The sequence below is a fragment of the Neovison vison genome, chromosome 1 (genome assembly GCF_020171115.1).
Source record: "Neovison vison isolate M4711 chromosome 1, ASM_NN_V1, whole genome shotgun sequence".
Lineage (NCBI taxonomy): Eukaryota > Metazoa > Chordata > Mammalia > Carnivora > Mustelidae > Neogale > Neogale vison.
In genome coordinates this window covers 23,762,668-23,782,318 of record NC_058091.1, presented here as the reverse complement: position 1 = coordinate 23,782,318, position 19,651 = coordinate 23,762,668, and the positions used below count along the sequence as shown (strand labels likewise).

Sequence of the window (19,651 nt, the reverse complement as noted above, 5' to 3'; positions counted from 1 at the left end):
CAGAATGTCATATAGTGAGAATGTCTGACCTTATAATATCCAGCTTTTTCAAATTGGCTCTTTCACTTAGTTATAGGCATTTAAATTTTCTCCATGTGTTTTCATGGCTTGGTAGCACATTTCTTTTTAGTGCTGAATAATATTCACTTGTCTTGATATACTCATTTATTTGCCCATTTGCCTACTGAAAGATGTCCTGATGGCTTTCGAGTTTTGGCAAATATGAATACAGCTGCTGTAAACATCTGGAGGCAGAGTTTTTTGGTGGATTTAAATTTTTTTTTTCCAATTTATTTATTTTCAGAAAAACAGTATTCATTATTTTTTCACCACACCCAGTGCTCCATGCAAGCTGTGCCCTCTATAATACCCACCACCTGGATATTTGCAAACGACATATCAGATAAAGGACTAGTGTCCAAAATCTATAAAGAACTTAACAAACTCAACACCCAAAGAACAAATAATCCAATCAAGAAATGGGCAGAGGACATGAACAGACGTTTCTGCCAAGAAGACATCCAGATGGCCAACAGACACATGAAAAAGTGCTCCATATCACTCGGCATCAGGGAAATACAAATCAAAACCACAATGAGATATCACCTCACACCAGTCAGAATGGCTAAAATCAACAAGTCAGGAAATGACAGATGCTGGCGAGGATGCGGAGAAAGGGGAACCCTCCTACACTGTTGGTGGGAATGCAAGCTGGTGCAACCACTCTGGAAAACAGCATGGAGATTCCTCAAAATGTTGAAAATAGAACTGCCCTATGACCCAGCAATTGCACTACTGGGAATTTACCCTAAAGATACAAACGTAGTGATCCAAAGGGGCACGTGCACCCGAATGTTTATAGCAGCAATGTCCACAATAGCCAAACTATGGAAAGAACCTAGATGTCCATCAACAGATGAATGGATCAAGAAGATGTGGTATATATACACAATGGAATACTATGCAGCCATCAAAAGAAACGAAATCTTGCCATTTGCGACAACATGGATGGAACTAGAGCGTATCATGCTTAGCGAAATAAGTCAAGCGGAGAAAGACAACTATCATATGATCTCCCTGATATGAGGGAGTGGTGATGCAACATGGGGGCTTAAGTGGGTAGGAGAAGAATCCATGAAACAAGATGGGATAGGGAGGGAGACAAACCATAAGTGACTCTTTTTTTTTTTTTTTTTTTTTTAGATTTTATTTTATTTATTTGAGAGAGAGAGACAGTGAGAGAGAGCATGAGCGAGGAGAAGGTCAGAGGGAGAAGCAGACTCCCCATGGAGCTGGGAGCCTGATGTGGGACTCGATCCCGGGACTCCAGGATCACGCCCTGAGCCGGAGGCAGTCTTTAACCAACTGCGCCACCCAGGCGTCCCCCATAAGTGACTCTTAATCTCACGAAACAAACTGTGGGTTGCTGGGGGGAGGGGGGTTGGGAGAAGGGGGTAAGGTTATGGACATTGGGGAGGGTATGTGCTTTTGGGTAAATTGGAAGGGGAGATGAACCATGAGAGACTATGGACTCTGAAAAACAGTCTAAGTGGTGGATTTAAATTTTTAACTCCTCTAGGTAAATACCAGGGAGCATGATTGCTGGATTATATAGTAACAGTGTGTTTATTCTTGTAAGAAACTGCCAAACTATCTTCCAAAGCGGTTTTAGCATTTTGAATTCCCACCAGGAATGAATGAGAGTTTCTGTTGCTCTACATTCTGGCCAGCATTTGTCAGTGCTCTGAATTTTGGCCATTCTAATAGGTGAATCGTGGTTTGCCATTGTTGTTTCAGTTTGCATTTCCCCAATGACATATGATGTAGAGGTTTTTTCATGTGCTTCTTTGCCATCTGTATATTTTCTTTGCTGAGGTGTCAAAGTCTTTGGCCCATTTTTATTTTATTTATTTATTTATTTAAATTTTATTTATTTATTTGACAGATAGAGATCACAAGTAGGCAGAGAGGCAGGTAGAGAGAGAAAGAGGGGGAAGCAGGCTCCCCGCTGAGCAGAGAACCTGACGTGGGGCTCAATCCCAGGACCCAGGGATCCTGACCTGAGCCTAAGGCAGAGGCCTTAACCCACTGAGCCACCCAGGCACCCCATTTGGCCAATTTTTAAATTCGACTGTTTGTTATCTTGTTATGAGTTTTAAGAGTTCTTTGTATATTTTGTACAACAGTCCTTTATCAGATGGGTCTTTTGTAAATATTTTCTCCCATTTTGTGTCTTGACTTCTAATGATGCCATGACATTGGCTTTCATAGAACAAAGTTTTAAATTTTAATAAAGTCCAGCTTATTGATTATTTCTTTCATGGATTATTCCTTTGCTGTTGTATCTACACAAGAGTATATATGTAGGTTTCTTCTGTGACTTTTATGTTTCTCCTATGTTGCCTTCTAGGAGTTTGATAGCTTTGTGTTTTACGTTTAAGTCTATGATCCATTTTGAGTTGGAAGGGTGTTAGATCTTTTACATTTTTCTTCAGATTTCTTCTTTGACCCATATGTTAGAAATGTATTGTTTAATCTCTGTATATTTTAGAATTTTCCTGTTGTTTTTTTGCTACTGATTTCTAGTTAAATTCTGTTGTTGTCTAGAGCAGACATTGTATGACTTTTAACTTTAAGGTGTGTCTAATAGCCTGGAATGTGGTCTGTTTGGTGAATGTTACATGTTATGTGTTAAATCAATTAAGAATAAGGAAAGTAAAAGTTTTATTTTACTTTCACTTATTCCTTCTTAAACATTCTTTCTTTATGGATCTGACTTTCTGACCCATATTATTTTCATCCTTTCTGAAGAGCTTCATTTAACATTTCTTGTAAGGCATGTCTTCTGGCAAAAAATTCCTTTAATTTTTTTATTTGAGAAAGTCTTCATTTTTCCTTTACTCTTGAAAGGTAACTTTGCAGGATTCGGAATTCTAGGTTGGTAAGTTTTCTTCTACTAATAATATTTCACTCTACTCTCTTCTGGCTTGAATATATTTCTGAGGAGGAGCATAGGTTAGGTATATTTTTCTTTGGCTTCTTTAAGGATTTTTTTTTCCCTTTCTTTCTTTCTTTTTCTTTTCTTTTTTTTTTAGAGGGCTGAGGGGTAGAAGAAAACGAGAGCAAGACTCTTAAGCAGGCTCCATTCCCAGCATGGAATCCTGTTTGGGGCTTGTCATGACCCATGTCAGGATCACGACCTGAGCTGAAATCAAGAGTGAGATGCTTAACTAGCTGAGCCATCCCAGTGCCCTAGGACTTTATCTTTGATTTTTCTGTAGTTTAAAAGTTATATGTCTAGGTATAATACTCTTGGCATTTATTCTACTTGGCTTCCTGGATCTGTGGTTTGGTGTCTATCATTTATTTGGGAAACTTCTCAGTTATTATTGTTTCCAGTATTTTTTGTGTTTCTTCCTCTTTCTTCTTCTTCTGGCATTACCATAATGTATATGCTATACCTTTTGCAGTTGTCCAGTAGTCCTTGGATTTTAGTCCCTACCCACCCCCCGCCCCCAGCCATTCTTTGCCTCAGAGTTCTGAAGAATTCTTTTTTTTTTTTGAGTTCTGAAGAATTCTATTGATACGTCCTCAAGTGCTAAGATTCTTTCCTCACCTGTGTCTAGTTTACTAATCTCATCAAAAGCATTCCTCATTTCTGTTAACAGTGTTTTCAATCTCTAGCATTTCTTTTTGGTCCTTTTTTTCCCCTAGGATTTTCATCTCTCTGCTTATATTGCTTAGATGTTTTTGTATGCTATCTACTTTATACATTAGAGCCCTTAGCACGTTAACCATAGTTGTTTTAAACTTCTGGTCTGGTAATTCCAACATCCCTGCCATGTCTGGTTCTGATGCTTGTTTCATCTCTCCAAATTGTTGTTTGCTTTTTAGTATATCTTGTAATTTTTTTCTTGGGCATGATATCCGAGTAAAAGGAATTACTATAAATAGGCCTTTGGTAATATGGTGAGACGTGGGGAGAGGAAGTGTTTTATGGTCCTATAATTAGATCTCCATGTTTTAGGGAGCCCACGTGTCTGGATTATGAGCTTCAGAAATGTTTTTTCTTCCCTCTTTGGTGTGATAGCATGAGTGGGCTGGAGCTGAGTATTTCCTTTCTCCCATATGGAAGGCTAGAGTTGAGTGGAGTTGGGCATTTTCCTTTCAGGTCAATAGGCTCTGACAATACCTAGCAGATTAGGTTCCTTAACTAACTTCCCTTAAGGGCAGGCCTTGTTAGGAATAACAGTGCTCTGGTATATTTTAAAATGGTTTCAGTTGGTGGCTCAGTTGGTGGAGAGTGAGGTTTTTGATCTCAGGGTTGTGAGTTTGAGCCCCACACTGGGTTTCAATATTACTTAAAAATAAAATCTTAGGGGTTTCTGGGTGGTTTAATCCATTAAGTGTCTGCCTTCAGCTCAAGTCATGATCCCAAGGTCCTGGGATCGAGACCTACCTACATCAGGCTCCTTCCTCAGAAGGGACCCTGCTTCTCCCTCTGCCTATTGCTCCCCCTACTTGTGCGTGCTCTCTCTCTCTGACAAATAAAAAATAAAATCTTTATTAAAAAAGTAAAATCTGGGACGCCTGGGTGGCTCAGTTGGTTAAGCAACTGCCTTCGGTTCAGGTCATGATCCCAGCGTCCTGGGATCGAGTCCCACATCGGGCTCCTTGCTTGGCAGGGAGCCTGCTTCTCCCTCTGCCTTTGCCTGCCATTCTGTTTGCCTGTGCTTGCTCTCTCTCCCCCTCTCTCTAATAAATAAATAAAAAATCTTTAAAAAAAAAAAAAAGTAAAATCTTTTTAAAAAAAGATTTCTTTTCCCCTGTCCATGCCAGAAGCATAGGGGGATTTTCCCATACTTCACTAAGAACTTGGTTGAATTCCTATAGATAAAATTCAGAAAAGTGTGAGTGCCCCTCTATAACTGGGTACCACTGGGGTTTTTAACTCTTGAGTTGTCCATATTGAGCTTCTAGCAATTTTTCAACTATGTTTTAGGTTTTCCTGCTTGGTTTCCACTTACGAGTCTCTGCTCCTGTAAGCTATTGCTATCTGTATTTGCCTGTACTTCTCTTTAATCTGGGGGGCAGTGGTTTGCCCTGAATCTTCCCTTGTATTATGGAGCTGAGAAGAGATGTTGGTTTTTCAGTCTGTTCAGCTTTTTCATTGTTAGGATGGAATTGCAACTTTCAGGCTCCTTACGTGCAAAACTGGATAACCGCTATTTCTCTTTTTATGTCTGCTGACTAGCTCAAGTGATGTCTTATCTTCAGTGTGCCTTGATTTTCTTTAAAAAATGCAAATGAAGTATATAGTACTAAATAAAGATGTTAGGCTAGTAAAAAATAAAAGTAGAGGCAAAGAACAGTAATCCTCTCTAAAGGCAGATGCCAAGAGAAACAACATACTTTGCTCACAGTCCTGATCTTTCCAATGACTAATTTTAAAAATTAGCTATTTGATGATTGTGAGAAGGAACATGAAGACTGAGGAGTAGCTTCTGGGTTTGGCAACAGCAGGTCTTGGATGGGCTTGACAGAAGCTATCTCAGTAGAATCTTGACCACAGTGGGTTGGGAATTGAGCAGGATGTGAGGGAGTTGCCAGAAAAAATAAAGGTAACTTTTTCAAGTGGTTTTGCTGTGAAGGAAAGGAGGGTAGAGCAGATGTCTCATGACTGGGGGATCAGTGAGGTTTTGTTATTATAATTTTAAGACAGGAAAGGGTTGCATTGGTATGAAAAAGCAGGTAGAGAGGAGGAAGGTTGATGACATAATACAAGGCTGGTTAATGAAGAGAATGACATCTCTGGAAAGGTAGGAAGGGAGGGCATTCAAGATTATTTTTAATAAGCACCAATTATGCACCAGGCACTTTTCACTGGGCAGTACAGCATTGAACAAAGCAGACAAAAATTCCTGTCCTCAAAGAGCATATACCCAAACATCTACTCTGGTGGGGACAGACAGAAAACAAAAAGTACAAAAGTATAATATATGGCATTTAATATAACTAAATCTAGTGGTTCTTGGCACAGATATATGTCATGTATATAAGAATATATATAGTAAAATATACATTAAAATACCAGAGTATATCATACATATTTTTTTTTGTTTTTTTTTTTTCAATTTATTTGACAGAGAGATAGAGAGCAAGCACAAGTAGGCTGAGTAGAGGCAAAGGGGGAGGGAGAAGCAGGCTCTCCACTGAGCAGGGAGCCCAACATGGGGCTCGATCCCAGGACGCTGGGATCATGACCTGAGCTGAAGGCAGATGCTTAACTGACTAAGCCACCTAGGTACCCCTTGCATAGTTGTGTTTTGTGTGTGTGCATGGGGAAGGAGGGTTGTTGTTAACCATTTCATACTCTTACTAAATCGCTTATTTCATGAAATTTGTTTTTCATTTGCATATATGTGTGTGAATATTGGGTCATGATACTCAGGAGGGTTTCAAAATTTGAAGGCCACTGGTTAGAGGATAAGAAAGCATCAATATCCTTGCTGGAATGAGCAAGAACTCCAAGGCTAAGGAAAGAGAAAAGGATGGGGCAAATACAGGAGCGTCTGGAGGTTTGATGGTAGGGAGCTGAGGGACTTTGAAGGATGGTGAGATTTTGTGAGGGAGAAATTAGGCTGGTAGAGATTGGAAGAGGAGGATGTCCAAATCAGGGAATCTGTATGAACAAAGGCATGACTATGAAATGAAGGAATTGAAAGTGTTTGGGATACAGTAAGTCATACTTTTGACTAGAAGGCGACTCACATTATTGAAGCTACCTTTGCATTTTTCCATTCTTACTAGCTTCCTGACATTTCTGCTCTTGCCCAACCTAATTTGGGCCTTATTTCCCACTTAGAGTAGTTTCATAGCCAGTTTCTCTGTATCCAAATTCATTTGACTTGCTAATGCCAGTTAATCTTGATACATCACTACTACAATTTTTTCCCTGTCACCCCCTCTTGAAATAACAATAAAAAAACCCTGGTATTCTCTATTACCCCATTACACATTACATGTGGTAGACAATCATTTCTTGTATCAATGGCTGCTTTTTGGAGAGTAGAGGGGAAGTTGTCTGGAAATACAGGCTGGGGCCCTATTATGAATTTCTTGAATCCTTGAATGAGGACACTCTTTTTGGGGATCACCAAAACTACCTCCAGGTTTGATGATTTGCTAGGAGGATTCACAAGACTTAGCATATAGTTGTATTCATGGCTATGATTTATTACAGCAAAAGGATATAAACACAATCAGCCAATGGGAAAGGCATGTTGGGCAAAGTCTGGAAGAAACTAGGTCCAAGCTTCTAGGAGTCTTCTAGTGGAGTCACATAAGAAATACTTAATTTCTCCAGCAGTGAACTCTGACAACAGATATGAAATGTTTTCTATTAGGGAAGCTCATTAGAGACTGAATGCCTAGGGTGGTGGTGGGGGGGTGGTGGTCTCATAGCTTCTCTTTGCATAGCATGTACCAAAAATCCGGCCAGATAGAAGGAAACTAGGTGTTCAGCATAAACCGTGTAGCTTGTACATGGTACAAACAGTGTAGGCACAATAAGTCACTCTTTCCATTTCTGGGATTGGTGGGAACCCTCTTGGAATCCGAGTTCCCAGCCAAGAGCCCACCTTGCAAGCAAACGCTTCTAAGGATAGTAATCTCAGGCCTCCTGTGCTAACTCTTTTCTGTACACTCTTTGTACTTAATGTGCTTCTATCAAGTGGAAATGGGGCTTCAGGGGCTTCTTTGGAAGTGGGGGTGGAACAGTTGTAGAAATGAGGGAGATGGGAAGAGCATGGGATTTTGTGTCCCCCCTCCTGTTTTTTTCTTTAATAAATTCAGGATTGCGTGGAAGGTTTTGTGTATTTAAAAAAAAAAAAGGAAAGAAAGAAAAAGAAAAAAAAGATGCTGCTGTTAAAATTATGTTTGATATTTGAAAACCACTCCTTTAAACAATGAGATGAATTTTAAGAAAAATATTAATAAAATCCCAGTTTGGATTTTAGCAACATTATCTGTGTAGTTGATGGAAGGTTTTTCCAGATCGTGAGTGGTAAATTTGGGGCAGTGGAGGTGATCAGAAGCAAGGAGGCCAAGCCAGAGATCATGAGAGACCCAGGTAGGGTGGTTAGCATGAGGAAGAGTGGGAGGGGATGGATTAGAGATTTGCTCTACAAAATGAGTAGTATCAGTGGATGATTGGCGGAGGACCTGGCTGAAGAGCAAGAGAGAAGTTTATTCATTTATGTAAAAATCCAGTAGGTGGCCCAGGGCTGGTTTGGCAGCTCAGCTTTGTTGGAGAACTTTGCCCTGCTTTGCTCAGCGTTCTGTGGGCCTCTCCTTGCCAGGCTGGCTCTTCCAGCTGCAGGCATCACACTTACATTCCAGCTAGAAGAAGGGGAGGGAGGGGAGGAAGGCATGCCTTTCTCTTTAAGGGCATGTACCAGAGCTGCACATGTTTCTGCTCACATCCCATTGGTTAGAACTGGTCATAGGGTTGGGCCTGGCTGCTGGAGAGGCCAGAAATGGGTTATTTAACTGGGCAGCCTTGTACCCAGCTAAAACTATTCAGAAAGGAAGAATAGCTATTAGAAGACAGCCCTGCCCTCTCCCCAACACTCATGGTTTATTTAGGATTTTCTTTCCTTTCTTGGGAAAAAGATGGAAATAACATTGACTGTTAATTTTCCCCCTAGGGTATGTAATTTTCCTATTACTGAAACAATGGAAACACGGTATTCAGTGAAACAAGGATAATACTGGCAGTGTATCTTTGCAAAATCTTTGATTCAAAGAAGGGCGCCAGCCCTGTCTAAAAAAAGAACCAGTTTGCTGCTATTTATTGTTGCTTCTTAAAACTACAGAGAGGGATAGGCAATAATATTATAGCAACTTTATATGGTGGCACGTGGTAACTGCACTTACTGTGGTAGGAGTGGTGTAAGGTATGGAATTGTTGAATCACTGTGTTGTCCACTGGAAACTAATAGAATATTGTATATCAATTACACTTACATAAAAGAAAAAATAAAAGTAGAATGGGCATTACTTGCTCATTGTACCTGGCCCAGATAAGGAATAGAGTTATGATTGACCTTGCCATGGCCAATCATTTCTCTCCCAGGAGAGGCTAAAAAAAGGATCAGAAGACCTCACTGCTTTGAAACAGACACTCTGGTGTGTTTCAACTCTTTGTGTTCAACTTAAAAGTTATGGCCAAGGAAAGGAATCTTACAAGCATTGAAATCAGTATAATATTGGAATGCTGTATGGTTTCCGGTAGGGAATACAGGGGCAATAGAAAACCCTTTGTGACTAATCTCTGTGTCTGCCTTGATACTTAAGAACCAGAATGAGGCTTAACTCAAAGGTGCCGGCCCTGCTGTGGGGGAAGGATCTGATGAATGCAGGTGGCCCGTTTAATGGAGTGGAGGCAAAGCATTCTATGGCAGGTTAGGTTTTCTAGAAGTGGAGTTACAATGATAGCTTAAAGGTTTGAGATTTACTCTTTTATTAGAATGAGATGATTATATTCACTGAACAAAATGTGTTTTATCTTTTTTATTTTTTTAAGTAGTTTCCATGCCTAAGGTGGGGCTTGAACTCATGACATGGATATCAAGAGGCTCACCCTCCACTGGCTGAGCCCACCAGGTGCCCCAAAATGTGTTCTATTTTTATCAGAATGAGATTTACAATAACTGTTCACATAAATATACTTGAAAATGAAAGGTTTTAATGTGACCATTAAGAAACTTACAGAGTTCTATGCAATCCCTTTATTTAAGGGAGTCTAAAATTTTATGTATATTTTTATTTATAGCCTATACAGTTCAGACACCTGAGATTACATCTCCGATTACGGCTACAGAGGTTTTTTCAAAAGCTTTGGCTGTTTGCAATGGCCCACTGGACCACTATGACTTTCTGATCAAAGCTCATGAGCTAAAAGAGGATAAGCATCAAAGAAGAGTCATACAGTGTTTGCAGAAACTACAGGAGGACCTCAAAGGATACAGGATAGAGGCAGGAGGCCTTTTTTCAAAGGTGAGTTTTGTGTGATATTAAAGAAGGAACAGTTAAAAGTAAGCATTTTATAAAATGGATTAAATAATGCATCGGTACAATCATGAAACTGCTTAAAATTTCTCACCGGTTCCTTTTTTTTTTTTTTTTTTCCTTAAGATTTTATTTTTTATTAGAGCATGAGTGGGTGGGAGAGAAAGAGGCAGAAGAAGCTGAGCTGGGAGCCCGATGGAGGGCTCCATGCCAGGACCCTGAGATCATGACCTGAGCTGAAGGCAGACAGCTAACCAACGAGCCACCCAGGCACCCTTCTCACCAGGTCCTTTAAATAAGCTCTGTTAGATCCCCATTCCTGACCTCTTAATGCTCCATGGCTTTCTTTTACCTTTGGGGGGGGGATTCATATACCTTCATATTTAGGTAATGATTGATGCCATCTAGTCTAAATGAAGATTGTATAATTTAAAAATTCTTCCTCCCTTTAGCTCAGGATCAACAGTGCAGAAGGTGGGATGATTTGTTCTTCCCCTTTCCCTCTTCCTCCTGTATCTGCTTGCCTGGCTTCTCTAGGGTCAGGATGAGAGGATGGAAGATTAGAGCAAAACAGCAAATTCTTAAGTGAGCAGTTAAGGGCCTTTTGTGTGATAGACACTGACATGCTAGCACTTTGTTGAGGGGCTCACTGGTGGGTTCTTCTGGGCTCCCATGGGGACCTCCCCATTGCTCTGCTTTTGGACCTCTTATGACTCTGCTTGAGCCTCTTGCTCCACTGCATTCTGCCGGTAGCCCTTGCCTTTGCACTTAACCTTCTTGGCTGGGCTCCTGTCAGGGCAGCTCTACCCAGTACACCTTTCATGGTGTCTACTTAGACCACAGGAAGCATAACACACAGCATAGCATCTCCTATTTTCAATCCCTGTTCCAGCTTCAGTTAGCTCATGGAGGCCTACAACAAGTTCTTCCATGGAAACTTCCATAGTCTGCTTTGGTAACGGCATGTGGATTTCCTCACCTAAACAAGCATCCTGCTGGAGAGGGGGTTGCTCATCTCATCATACACTCAACCCTAATCTCTTTGGATGCTTCCCTTGGGGACCACCTGCTTTTGGCTTGAGGTGTATGTGGGGGAGATGCTACCACATTCCTTACTTAGCTAACAGCTTTCTACCTTGATTACTTTCTTCAGTTCTACTTTGGTTTTAGGGCTGTTTTTGCTTCTTTTTTTTCTTAAAGTAATTCCTGCGTGGATATGACTAATACCTCTTTTTAGAATGTAGGGGAACTTGTTTCTCCTTGTTCTTAGCTTTGAGCTTTTACTGAAATTCTGAGACAACAGGAAAACTCCCATTCCTTTTTAAAAAAAAACTTTATTTATTTTTTAAATTTCTTTTCAGTGTTCCAGAATTCATTGTTTATGCATCATACCCAGTGCTTCATGCAATACGTGCCCTCCACAATACCCACCACCAGGCTCACCCAACCTCCCACCCTTCTCCCCTCCAAACCCTCAGTTGTTCCTCAGAGTCCACAGTCTCTCATAGTTCATCCATCTCCCCCCTCCAATTTTCCCCGACTCCCTTCTCCTCTCCAGTCTCCCATGTCCTCTGTGATATTCCTTATGCTCCACAAATATGCGAAACCGTCTGATAATTGACTCTCTGCTTGGCTTATTTCATTCAGCATAATCTCTTCCAGTCCTGTCCATATTGATGCAAAAGTTGGGTATTTATCCTTTCTGATGGAGGCATAATACTCCACTGTATATATGGACCATATCTTCTTTATCCATTCATCCGTTGAAGGGCATCTTGGTTTTTTCCACGGTTTGGCGACTGCGGCCATTGCTGCTATGAATATTGGGGTACAGATGGCCCTTCTTTTCACGACATCTGTATCTTTGGGGTAAATACCCAGTAGTGTAATTGCAGGGTCATAGGGTAGCCCTATTTTTAATTTGTTAAGGAATCTCTCACTGTTTATCAAAGTGGCTGCAACAACTTGCATTCCCACCAACAGTGTAAGAGGGTCCCCCTTTCTCCACATCCTCTCCAACACTTGTTGTTTACTGTCTTGTTAAGTTTGGCCATTCTGACTGGTGTAAGGTGATATCTCAATGTGGTTTTAATTTGAATCTCTCTGATGGCTAGTGATGATGAACATTTTTTCATGTATCTGTTAGCCATTTGTATGTCTTCTTTGGAAAAGTGTCTATTCATGTTTTCTTCCCGTTTTTTGACGTGATTATCTGTTTTGTGTGTGTTGAGTTTGGGGAGTTCCTTATAGATCTTGGATATCAGACCTGTCTGTAGTGTTATTTGCGAATATCTTCTCCCATTCCGTGGGTTGCCTCTTTGTTTTGTTGACTGTTTCCTTTGCTGTGCAGAAGCTTTTGATCTTGATGAAGTCCCAAAAGTTCATTTTTGCTTTTGTTTCCTTTGCCTTTGGAGACATGTCTTGAAAGAAGTTGCTGTGGCCGATGTCGAAGAGGTTACTGCCTATGTTCTCCTCTAGGATTCTGATGGATTCCTGCCTCATGTTGAGGTTTTTTATCCATTTTGAAAACTCCCATTCCTTATCCCATTGTAGAAGCCACTGTCATCAGCAGTGTCTTCTTCACATTATGAGGGGTATTAATAGTAAGAAGAGTTAGAATATGGTTCAACCAAAGTAACTAGTTTTCCACATGGAGCACTGGGTGTTATACAGAAACAATGAATCATGGAACAATAGATCAGAAACTAACAATGTACTGTATGGTGACTAACATAACATAATAAAAAACAAAAAAGGAAAAAAGAATCTAGTTTTCCTTTAATTGGCCAACCATCCTCCCCCCACATACAAATATCTTATTATTATGAGGTCTTTAGAGGAAAGGTAATATATAACAGGTTAGTAGTACTTGATTTAAAAAGTCTAATCCAAGTTATTTTACTTTTTAAGAAGCATGTTAGAGTATACTTACATAGTTTTATTTTTATAGAAAGAATAATGCTGTCATTGCATTAACATCTTTTGGTTCAATGGACTAGGGATTCATCTAGGCTACAGAAAGAAATGGAGATTTAAAATAGACTACATATGCAAATAACAGTGAAGGGCTTCTCCCTTATACAGCCAGGTCTCCTGGGGCCAGAGCCTGAGGCTCTGCCTCCGTTGCTCTGAGAGCGTTGGTGACTAGACTGTCAGGAGTCACAGGCACCTGCTGATTCTTGCTCCAGTGCTCTTCTGTTCGAGTAATTTGCTTACTCGGTTGTTCCTTCCTCTGTGTCTGTTTCTACTTCCGTTTGTCCTACCAATCTATTCTTTTTCTGTATCTGTGGTTTAAATTCCCTGATGGGAAACCCAGTCGCTTTATCCCTGTTTGGGCAGAGCTTCATACCAGGTTTATTGGAGGCTATTAGCCAGTGTAAAGATAGATCTCTGCCCAAGGGACCATTCGGGGCTCCCGTGATTATGGTGGTTCTCTCCGAAGTAGACTGAGTGTGATAGCCGCTAAGACAGGCCGGCCCAGCGTCATGGTTATAGGAACTAAAAAGGAATTACCCCTTTTGATGGCCACCTCTTCTTCATCAAACACTATTTCCAAAAGTTTATAAGTGAGTAAAGCACAGAAGTTTGGAAAACGTAGACTGCTTATGTACTGTGTCCCTAATTATAGTTTGTAATACAGATGGTCTTCCAAATAAAATATTGGCTTGCTTTTGCGTCACAGCCAGGAAGCAGGATGTTTTACTTAACTGGGTTTTTGGTTATCTGAGAGTGAAATTGCTTTCACGAGTTTTCTATTTTGTTCTCTTTCTGATCCACTCCCTTTTAGAAATACCGTCCTTTTTTTCTCCTCCCCACTGTATCATCCCTAGGATTCATCTTCCTGTGATTGGTAAATTTACAGCCAGTGAAAAGTATCCTTTACTTATTAATGTATCTGGCTGCCAATTCAACAACATTTTTTTTTTTCTTTAAAATAATTGTTTGGCTCTTCTCAGGGGTAATCTCCCATACTTCCTCCTTTGACTTGTAAGTAAGTAAGTAAATGTAATATTTACTACCTAGAGCCCCTGGTTTTAATGTGTAGTTGTAATCTTATATAAGTAAGAGATTTGACATCTCAGGTAGTTTTAAATGTGTCTAATGAAAGCTTATATTTGTTTGATCTTAATGCATATGCGATTAAGTCTTTTGTAGGTAGATCAGCATTTCTTTGTGGTAGTATATGTCCTGTAGATTCTTAAGCTTGCCAAATCTTTAACATTGAAAAAGACCCACACATCTAATGTAATCTGAGCAAAACATATATAAAAGCTTTAGTTTTGGTTTGCTTTTTAAGGAGATAGAAGTTTATTGAGTAGAGGAGAGGAAAGGGGTCCTTTGCCCTCACAGGCTTGGGCAATCTGACCTGTTTGCCCTCAGACCTTCAGACCACACCAGGGAGCCACCCTGTGGCCCGAGATCTTCAGTGGTCTGAAGAGTACTCTGGTTAGATTGCTGGAAGGCTGGAAAGAGAAAGGAGAGGGAAGGAAGAATTCCTCCCAAGAGCAAGAGGGGCATCCCCTCATCTTTTTGGGCAAGGGCAGTGTAGCTGTTTCCCCCTGGGGCTTTGGATCCTCATTCAGGAGTAACCTTGGCCAGGGGGTGGGGGCACAAAGTCTCCCGTATGGGCCACCGGATGTGGTGTCTCTCCCAGTCAGATGGGAGCCCCCAAATGTGGGGCAGCTGATCAGGTGGAAACCGGCAGTGTGGCCGGTGAAAGACGTCACCTGAGCAGAACAAAGAAGATCAAAGTTTACTGAGTACATTGCAAGGGAGTGGCGGGCAGCATAGCAAAGCAGCGACTGTCTGCCAAAAAGCTTTAGTTTTTGAAGATTGTAAAGATGCCACACACCTATTTCTTTTTTTTTCCTCCAAGTTTTTATTTAAATTCTAGTTAGTTAACATACAGTGTTATATTAGTTTAACAGTGTAATATTAGTTTCAGGTATAGAATTTAGTGATTCAACACTTAACATGTAGTATCTGGTCCTCATCACAACACCCCCTCTTTTTTTTTTATTTTTTTATATTTTATTTATTTGTCAGAGACAGAGCACAAGTAGGGGAACAGCAGGCAGAGGGAGAAGCAAGCTCCTTGCTGAGCAGGGATCCTGTGTGGTACTTGATCCCAGGACCAGCTGGGACATGGCCAGAGCTGAAGGCAGTTGCTTAACTGCCTGAGCCACTCAGGTGTCCCAACACATGCCTTCCTTAATCCTCATCTCCCGTTTAACTCATCATCTCCCTCCCTCCCCTCTAGTAACCATCAGATTATTCTCTATAGTTGAGTCAATTTCTTGGTTTGCCATCCCCCCATTTTCTTTTGTTTTGTTTCTTAAATTCCGCATATGAGTGAAATCATATGGTATTTTCTCTGACTTATTTTGCTTAGCGCTATACTCTCTAGTTCTACCCACATTGTTGCAAATGGCAAGATTTCTTTTTTTCTTTTTTTTTTAATGGCTGAGTGATATTTCACTGTGTGTGTGTGTGTGTTTGTACATATCACTGTTATTTACCTGTTTGTCAGTTGATGGACATGTGACTCTTTCCATAATTTGGCTCTTGTTGATAATGTTGCCGTAGACATCAGAGTGCCTGTATCCCTTTGGCTTAGTATTGTTGGATAAATACCTAATACAGCTTTGCTGGATCATATGGTAGTTCCCTTTTTAGCTTTTTGAAGTACCTCTGTACTGTTTTCCAGAATGGTTGCACCAGCTTGCATTCCCACCCACAGTGCAAGAGGGTTCCCCTCTCTCCACATCCTTACCAACACCTTTTGTTTCCTGTGTTGTTAATTTTAGCCGTTCTGACAAATGTGAGGTCATATCTCATTGTAGTGTTGATCTGTATTTTCCCTGATGATGAGTGATGTTGAGGATCTTTTCATGTGTCTGTTGGCCATCTTGTTGTCTTCTTTGGAAAAAATGTCTGTTCGTGTCTTCTGACCATTTTTTTTTAAACCATATTATTTGTATTTTGGGTGTTGTTTGATAAGTTCTTCATGTATTTTGGATACCAATCCTTTATTGGATATGTCCTTTGCAAATATCTTCTCCCATCCTGTAGATTGTCTTTTGGTTTTGTTGATTATTTTTTTCACTGTGCAGAAGCTTTTTATTTTGATGAAGTCCTAATACTTTATCTTTGCTTCTGTTTCTCTTACCTTTGGAGACCTATCTGTTAAGAAGTTGCTATGGTTGATGTTAAAGAGTTTATTACCTGTGTTCCCCTCTAGGATTTTAATGGTTTCCTGTCTCACATTTAGGTCTTTCATCCATTTTGCATTTATTTTTTTTTTATGGTATAAGAAAGTGGTCCAGTTTCATTCTTTTGCATGTAGCTGTCCAGTGTTCATTTGTTGAAGAGACTGTCTTTTAAAGAGACTGGATATTCTTTCCAGCTTTGTCAAAGATTAATTGACCATGTAATTGTGAGACCTATTTCTTCTAAAAGTAAACACTGATATGCCAAGTATCAGAGAAGTGAAACTTGGGCTACTAGGTCATTTTTTTAGTGAAAGGAGAACTTTGTTTTTAGATTTGTTGATTTTGGAAAGTAAGATTTATGATTTTATTTTTTCCCTCTAAGAGTATTGAGAAATTATAGATCTAGGGATACAATATGATAATTTGATACTCATGTATTGCAAAATGATTACCACAATAAGGTTAGTTAATATCTCTATCCTCTCACATAATTACCATTTTTTTGTGGTAAAAACCTTTATGATATACTATTTTAACTTCTCTTGGGTATATGATACAGTATTTATAAAAAATTTTTAAAATTGAATTTAATTAACAAAAGTATAAAAATAGTATAACATAATAACATATTAGTTTCAGAGGTAGAATTTAATGATTCATCAGTTGCATATCACACCCAGTGCTTATTCCATCAAGTGCCCTCCTTAATGCCCACCCCCCAGTTACCCCATACTCCTACCCTTCTCCCCTCCAGCAACCCTCACTTTGTTTCCTATGATTAAGAGTCTCTTATGGTTTGTCTCCTGCTCCGTTTCCATCTTATTTTTCCTTTCCTTCCCCTATGTTCATCAGTTTTACTTCTTAAATTCCACATATGAATGAAATCATATGATATTGTCTCTCTCTGACTGACTTGTTTCACTTAGCATAATACCATCTAATTCCATCCATGTCATTATAAGTGGCAAGATTTCATTCTTTTTGATGACTGACTAATATTCCATTGTGTATATATATCACATCTTTATTCATCTGTTGATGAACATCTGGGCTCTTTCAATCGTTTGGCTATTGTGGACATTGGGGCAATAACCATTGGAGTTCATGTGCCTCTTTGAATTACTGTGTTTGTAACTTTTGGATAAATACCTAATATTGCAATTGAAGGGTCATAAGGTTACCTCTATTTTTAACTTTTTGGGGAACCTCCATACTGTTTATAATATAGTATTGTTAATTTTATTTATTTATTTATTTTAAAAAAGATTTTATTTATTTATTAGAATGAGCACTGGGGGAAGGGGCAGAGGGACAGAGAGAAACAGACTCCTCACTTAGCAGGAACCCTGATGTGGGATTTGATCCCAGAATCCGGAGATCATGACCTTTGCTGAAGGCAGCCACTTAACTGACTGAGCCACCCAGGTGCCCCACAATATGGTTAATTTTAGTCCTCATGCTGTGCATTAGATCCCCAGAACTTATTTATCCTATAGTTGGCAGTTTGTATTCTTTGACCAATATCTTGTCATTATCCCCAGCCGCAGTAATCACCATTCTACAAATTTGGCTTTTTCAGAATTCTGCATATAAGTGAGAAAATACAGCATTTGTCTGACATATTTCACTTAGCAATATGGGCATGTGTGTGTGTGTGTGTGTGTTTCTTTTAATATATGCTTTATGCTCACCATGGAGCTTGAACTCATGACCCTGAGATCAAGAGTTGCACATCCTACTGGCTGAGCCATTTAGGGGCCCTTGGGCATTTTTTATTTTATTTTTTATTTTATTTTTTTAAGATTTTATTTATTTGATAGACAGAGGTCACAAGTAGGCAGAGAGAGAGGAGGAAGCAGGCTCCTGCTGAGCAGAGAGCCCGATGCGGGGCTCGATCCCAGGACCCTGGGATCATGACCTGAGCCGAATGCAGAGGCTTTAACCCACTGAGCCAACCAGGCGCTCCCTTTGGGCATTTTTTAAAAAAATCCTTATTAGAGAGAGAGAGAGAGAGAGAGAACAAGCACACACACAAGTGGGAAGGGCAGAGCATGAAGGAGAGAGAATCTTAAGCAGACTCTCTACTAAGTAAGGTCTCTACTAAGTAAGGAGCCCAGTGTAGGGCTCAGTCTCAACCCGGAGCAGAAACTAAGAGGCAAGTGCTTAACCTACTGAGCCATCCAGGGGCCCCTTGTGCATTTGTTTGTTTGTTTTAAGATTTTATTTGTTTATTTGACAGACAGAGATCACAAGTAGGCAGAGAGGCAGGCAGAGAGAGAGAGAGGAGGAAGCAGGCTCTCCGCGGAGCAGAAAGCCCAATGTGGGGCTCGATCCCAGGACCCTGGGATCATGACCTGGGCCGAAGGCAGAGGCTTTAACTCACTGAGCCACCCAGGTGCCCCTGTGCATTTGTTTTTAATGCAGGTATTTAAACATTCATTATAGTGAATGTTCTTTTTTTTTTTTTTTTTTTTTCCCATTGTACTCCTAAGGAGCTTGCTGTAAGGCTAAGGTATAATATTAAAATAAAATGCACCTTTACAACATGTCTGAATTATTGATGAGAATAAAACTGGTACCAGTCTATGAGGCTGCTTTTACCTTTCTGTGTAACAGTATTCCCTCTAATAAAAATTTGAAAGAGTTATGAGCAGATGACCATGCTTTAGAGGCAAAAACTGTAAGGAATGAGCATTTATGAACACTTTACCTTTGTTATCAAATAAAACTTACAACCAGGTTAATCTGACACATGTAATGTATGCATAATTGTTATTGTGCTGTGAGATAATTAGGCATAAATGGTAAGTAGTTCATGTAAATCACTATAATTAGAATTACTTTTACACAGCCAAATCAAGCATTCCTAGAGTCAGGGAGGGAGAGAATTAGAGTGTGGAGCTACTCTGCAAGTCTCTGTTTCCATTCATCAGGCTATACAGGCAGCCAGGTTTTTCCATCTCTTGGGAGGCGACATCATAGCCCAAGAGGCTTGGGAATAGGAGTGGAAGGCATAATATTCCTTTCCTTTTCCTCCTGCTCTCTACAAAACAATTTTCAGTTTTTCCCTAATGGGAGATTATTTCCAACTTCCTTTTACATCCTATAATTTTTTATTTGGATACCTCTGCTTACCCTCCCAAGAACAGTATGTACGTCACATGGAAAAGACCAGTGTTGCCTTTAAAGTCAGCTAATCTAAGGTCTTCTTGCTTTCCCTGTTCTGGCTTCTAGCACCTGGGGGCTATGAACAGGATACCTGGAATGTTAGTTGTGGCTTTTTAGGAGATGTGGGAGGCCTAGTCTAAATGCCTTTAATTATTAATTCAAGACTAAGCTATTTGTTGTTTATCCTCAGTTCTTTCCTT

General features: G+C 40.0%; 1 protein-coding gene across 2 annotated transcripts in view; it reads left to right on the top strand.

Annotated features, from left to right (window-relative positions):
* The window catches only part of AFG1L (AFG1 like ATPase), a 226,118-nt gene that overhangs the window by 30,790 nt on the left and 175,677 nt on the right, over positions 1-19,651 (top strand). For both annotated transcript variants that reach the window (XM_044244541.1, XM_044244548.1), the window contains one exon: positions 9,836-10,059. In XM_044244541.1, coding sequence (XP_044100476.1) covers positions 9,836-10,059 — 224 coding nt within the window. The remainder of the gene's footprint in view (positions 1-9,835; positions 10,060-19,651) is intronic.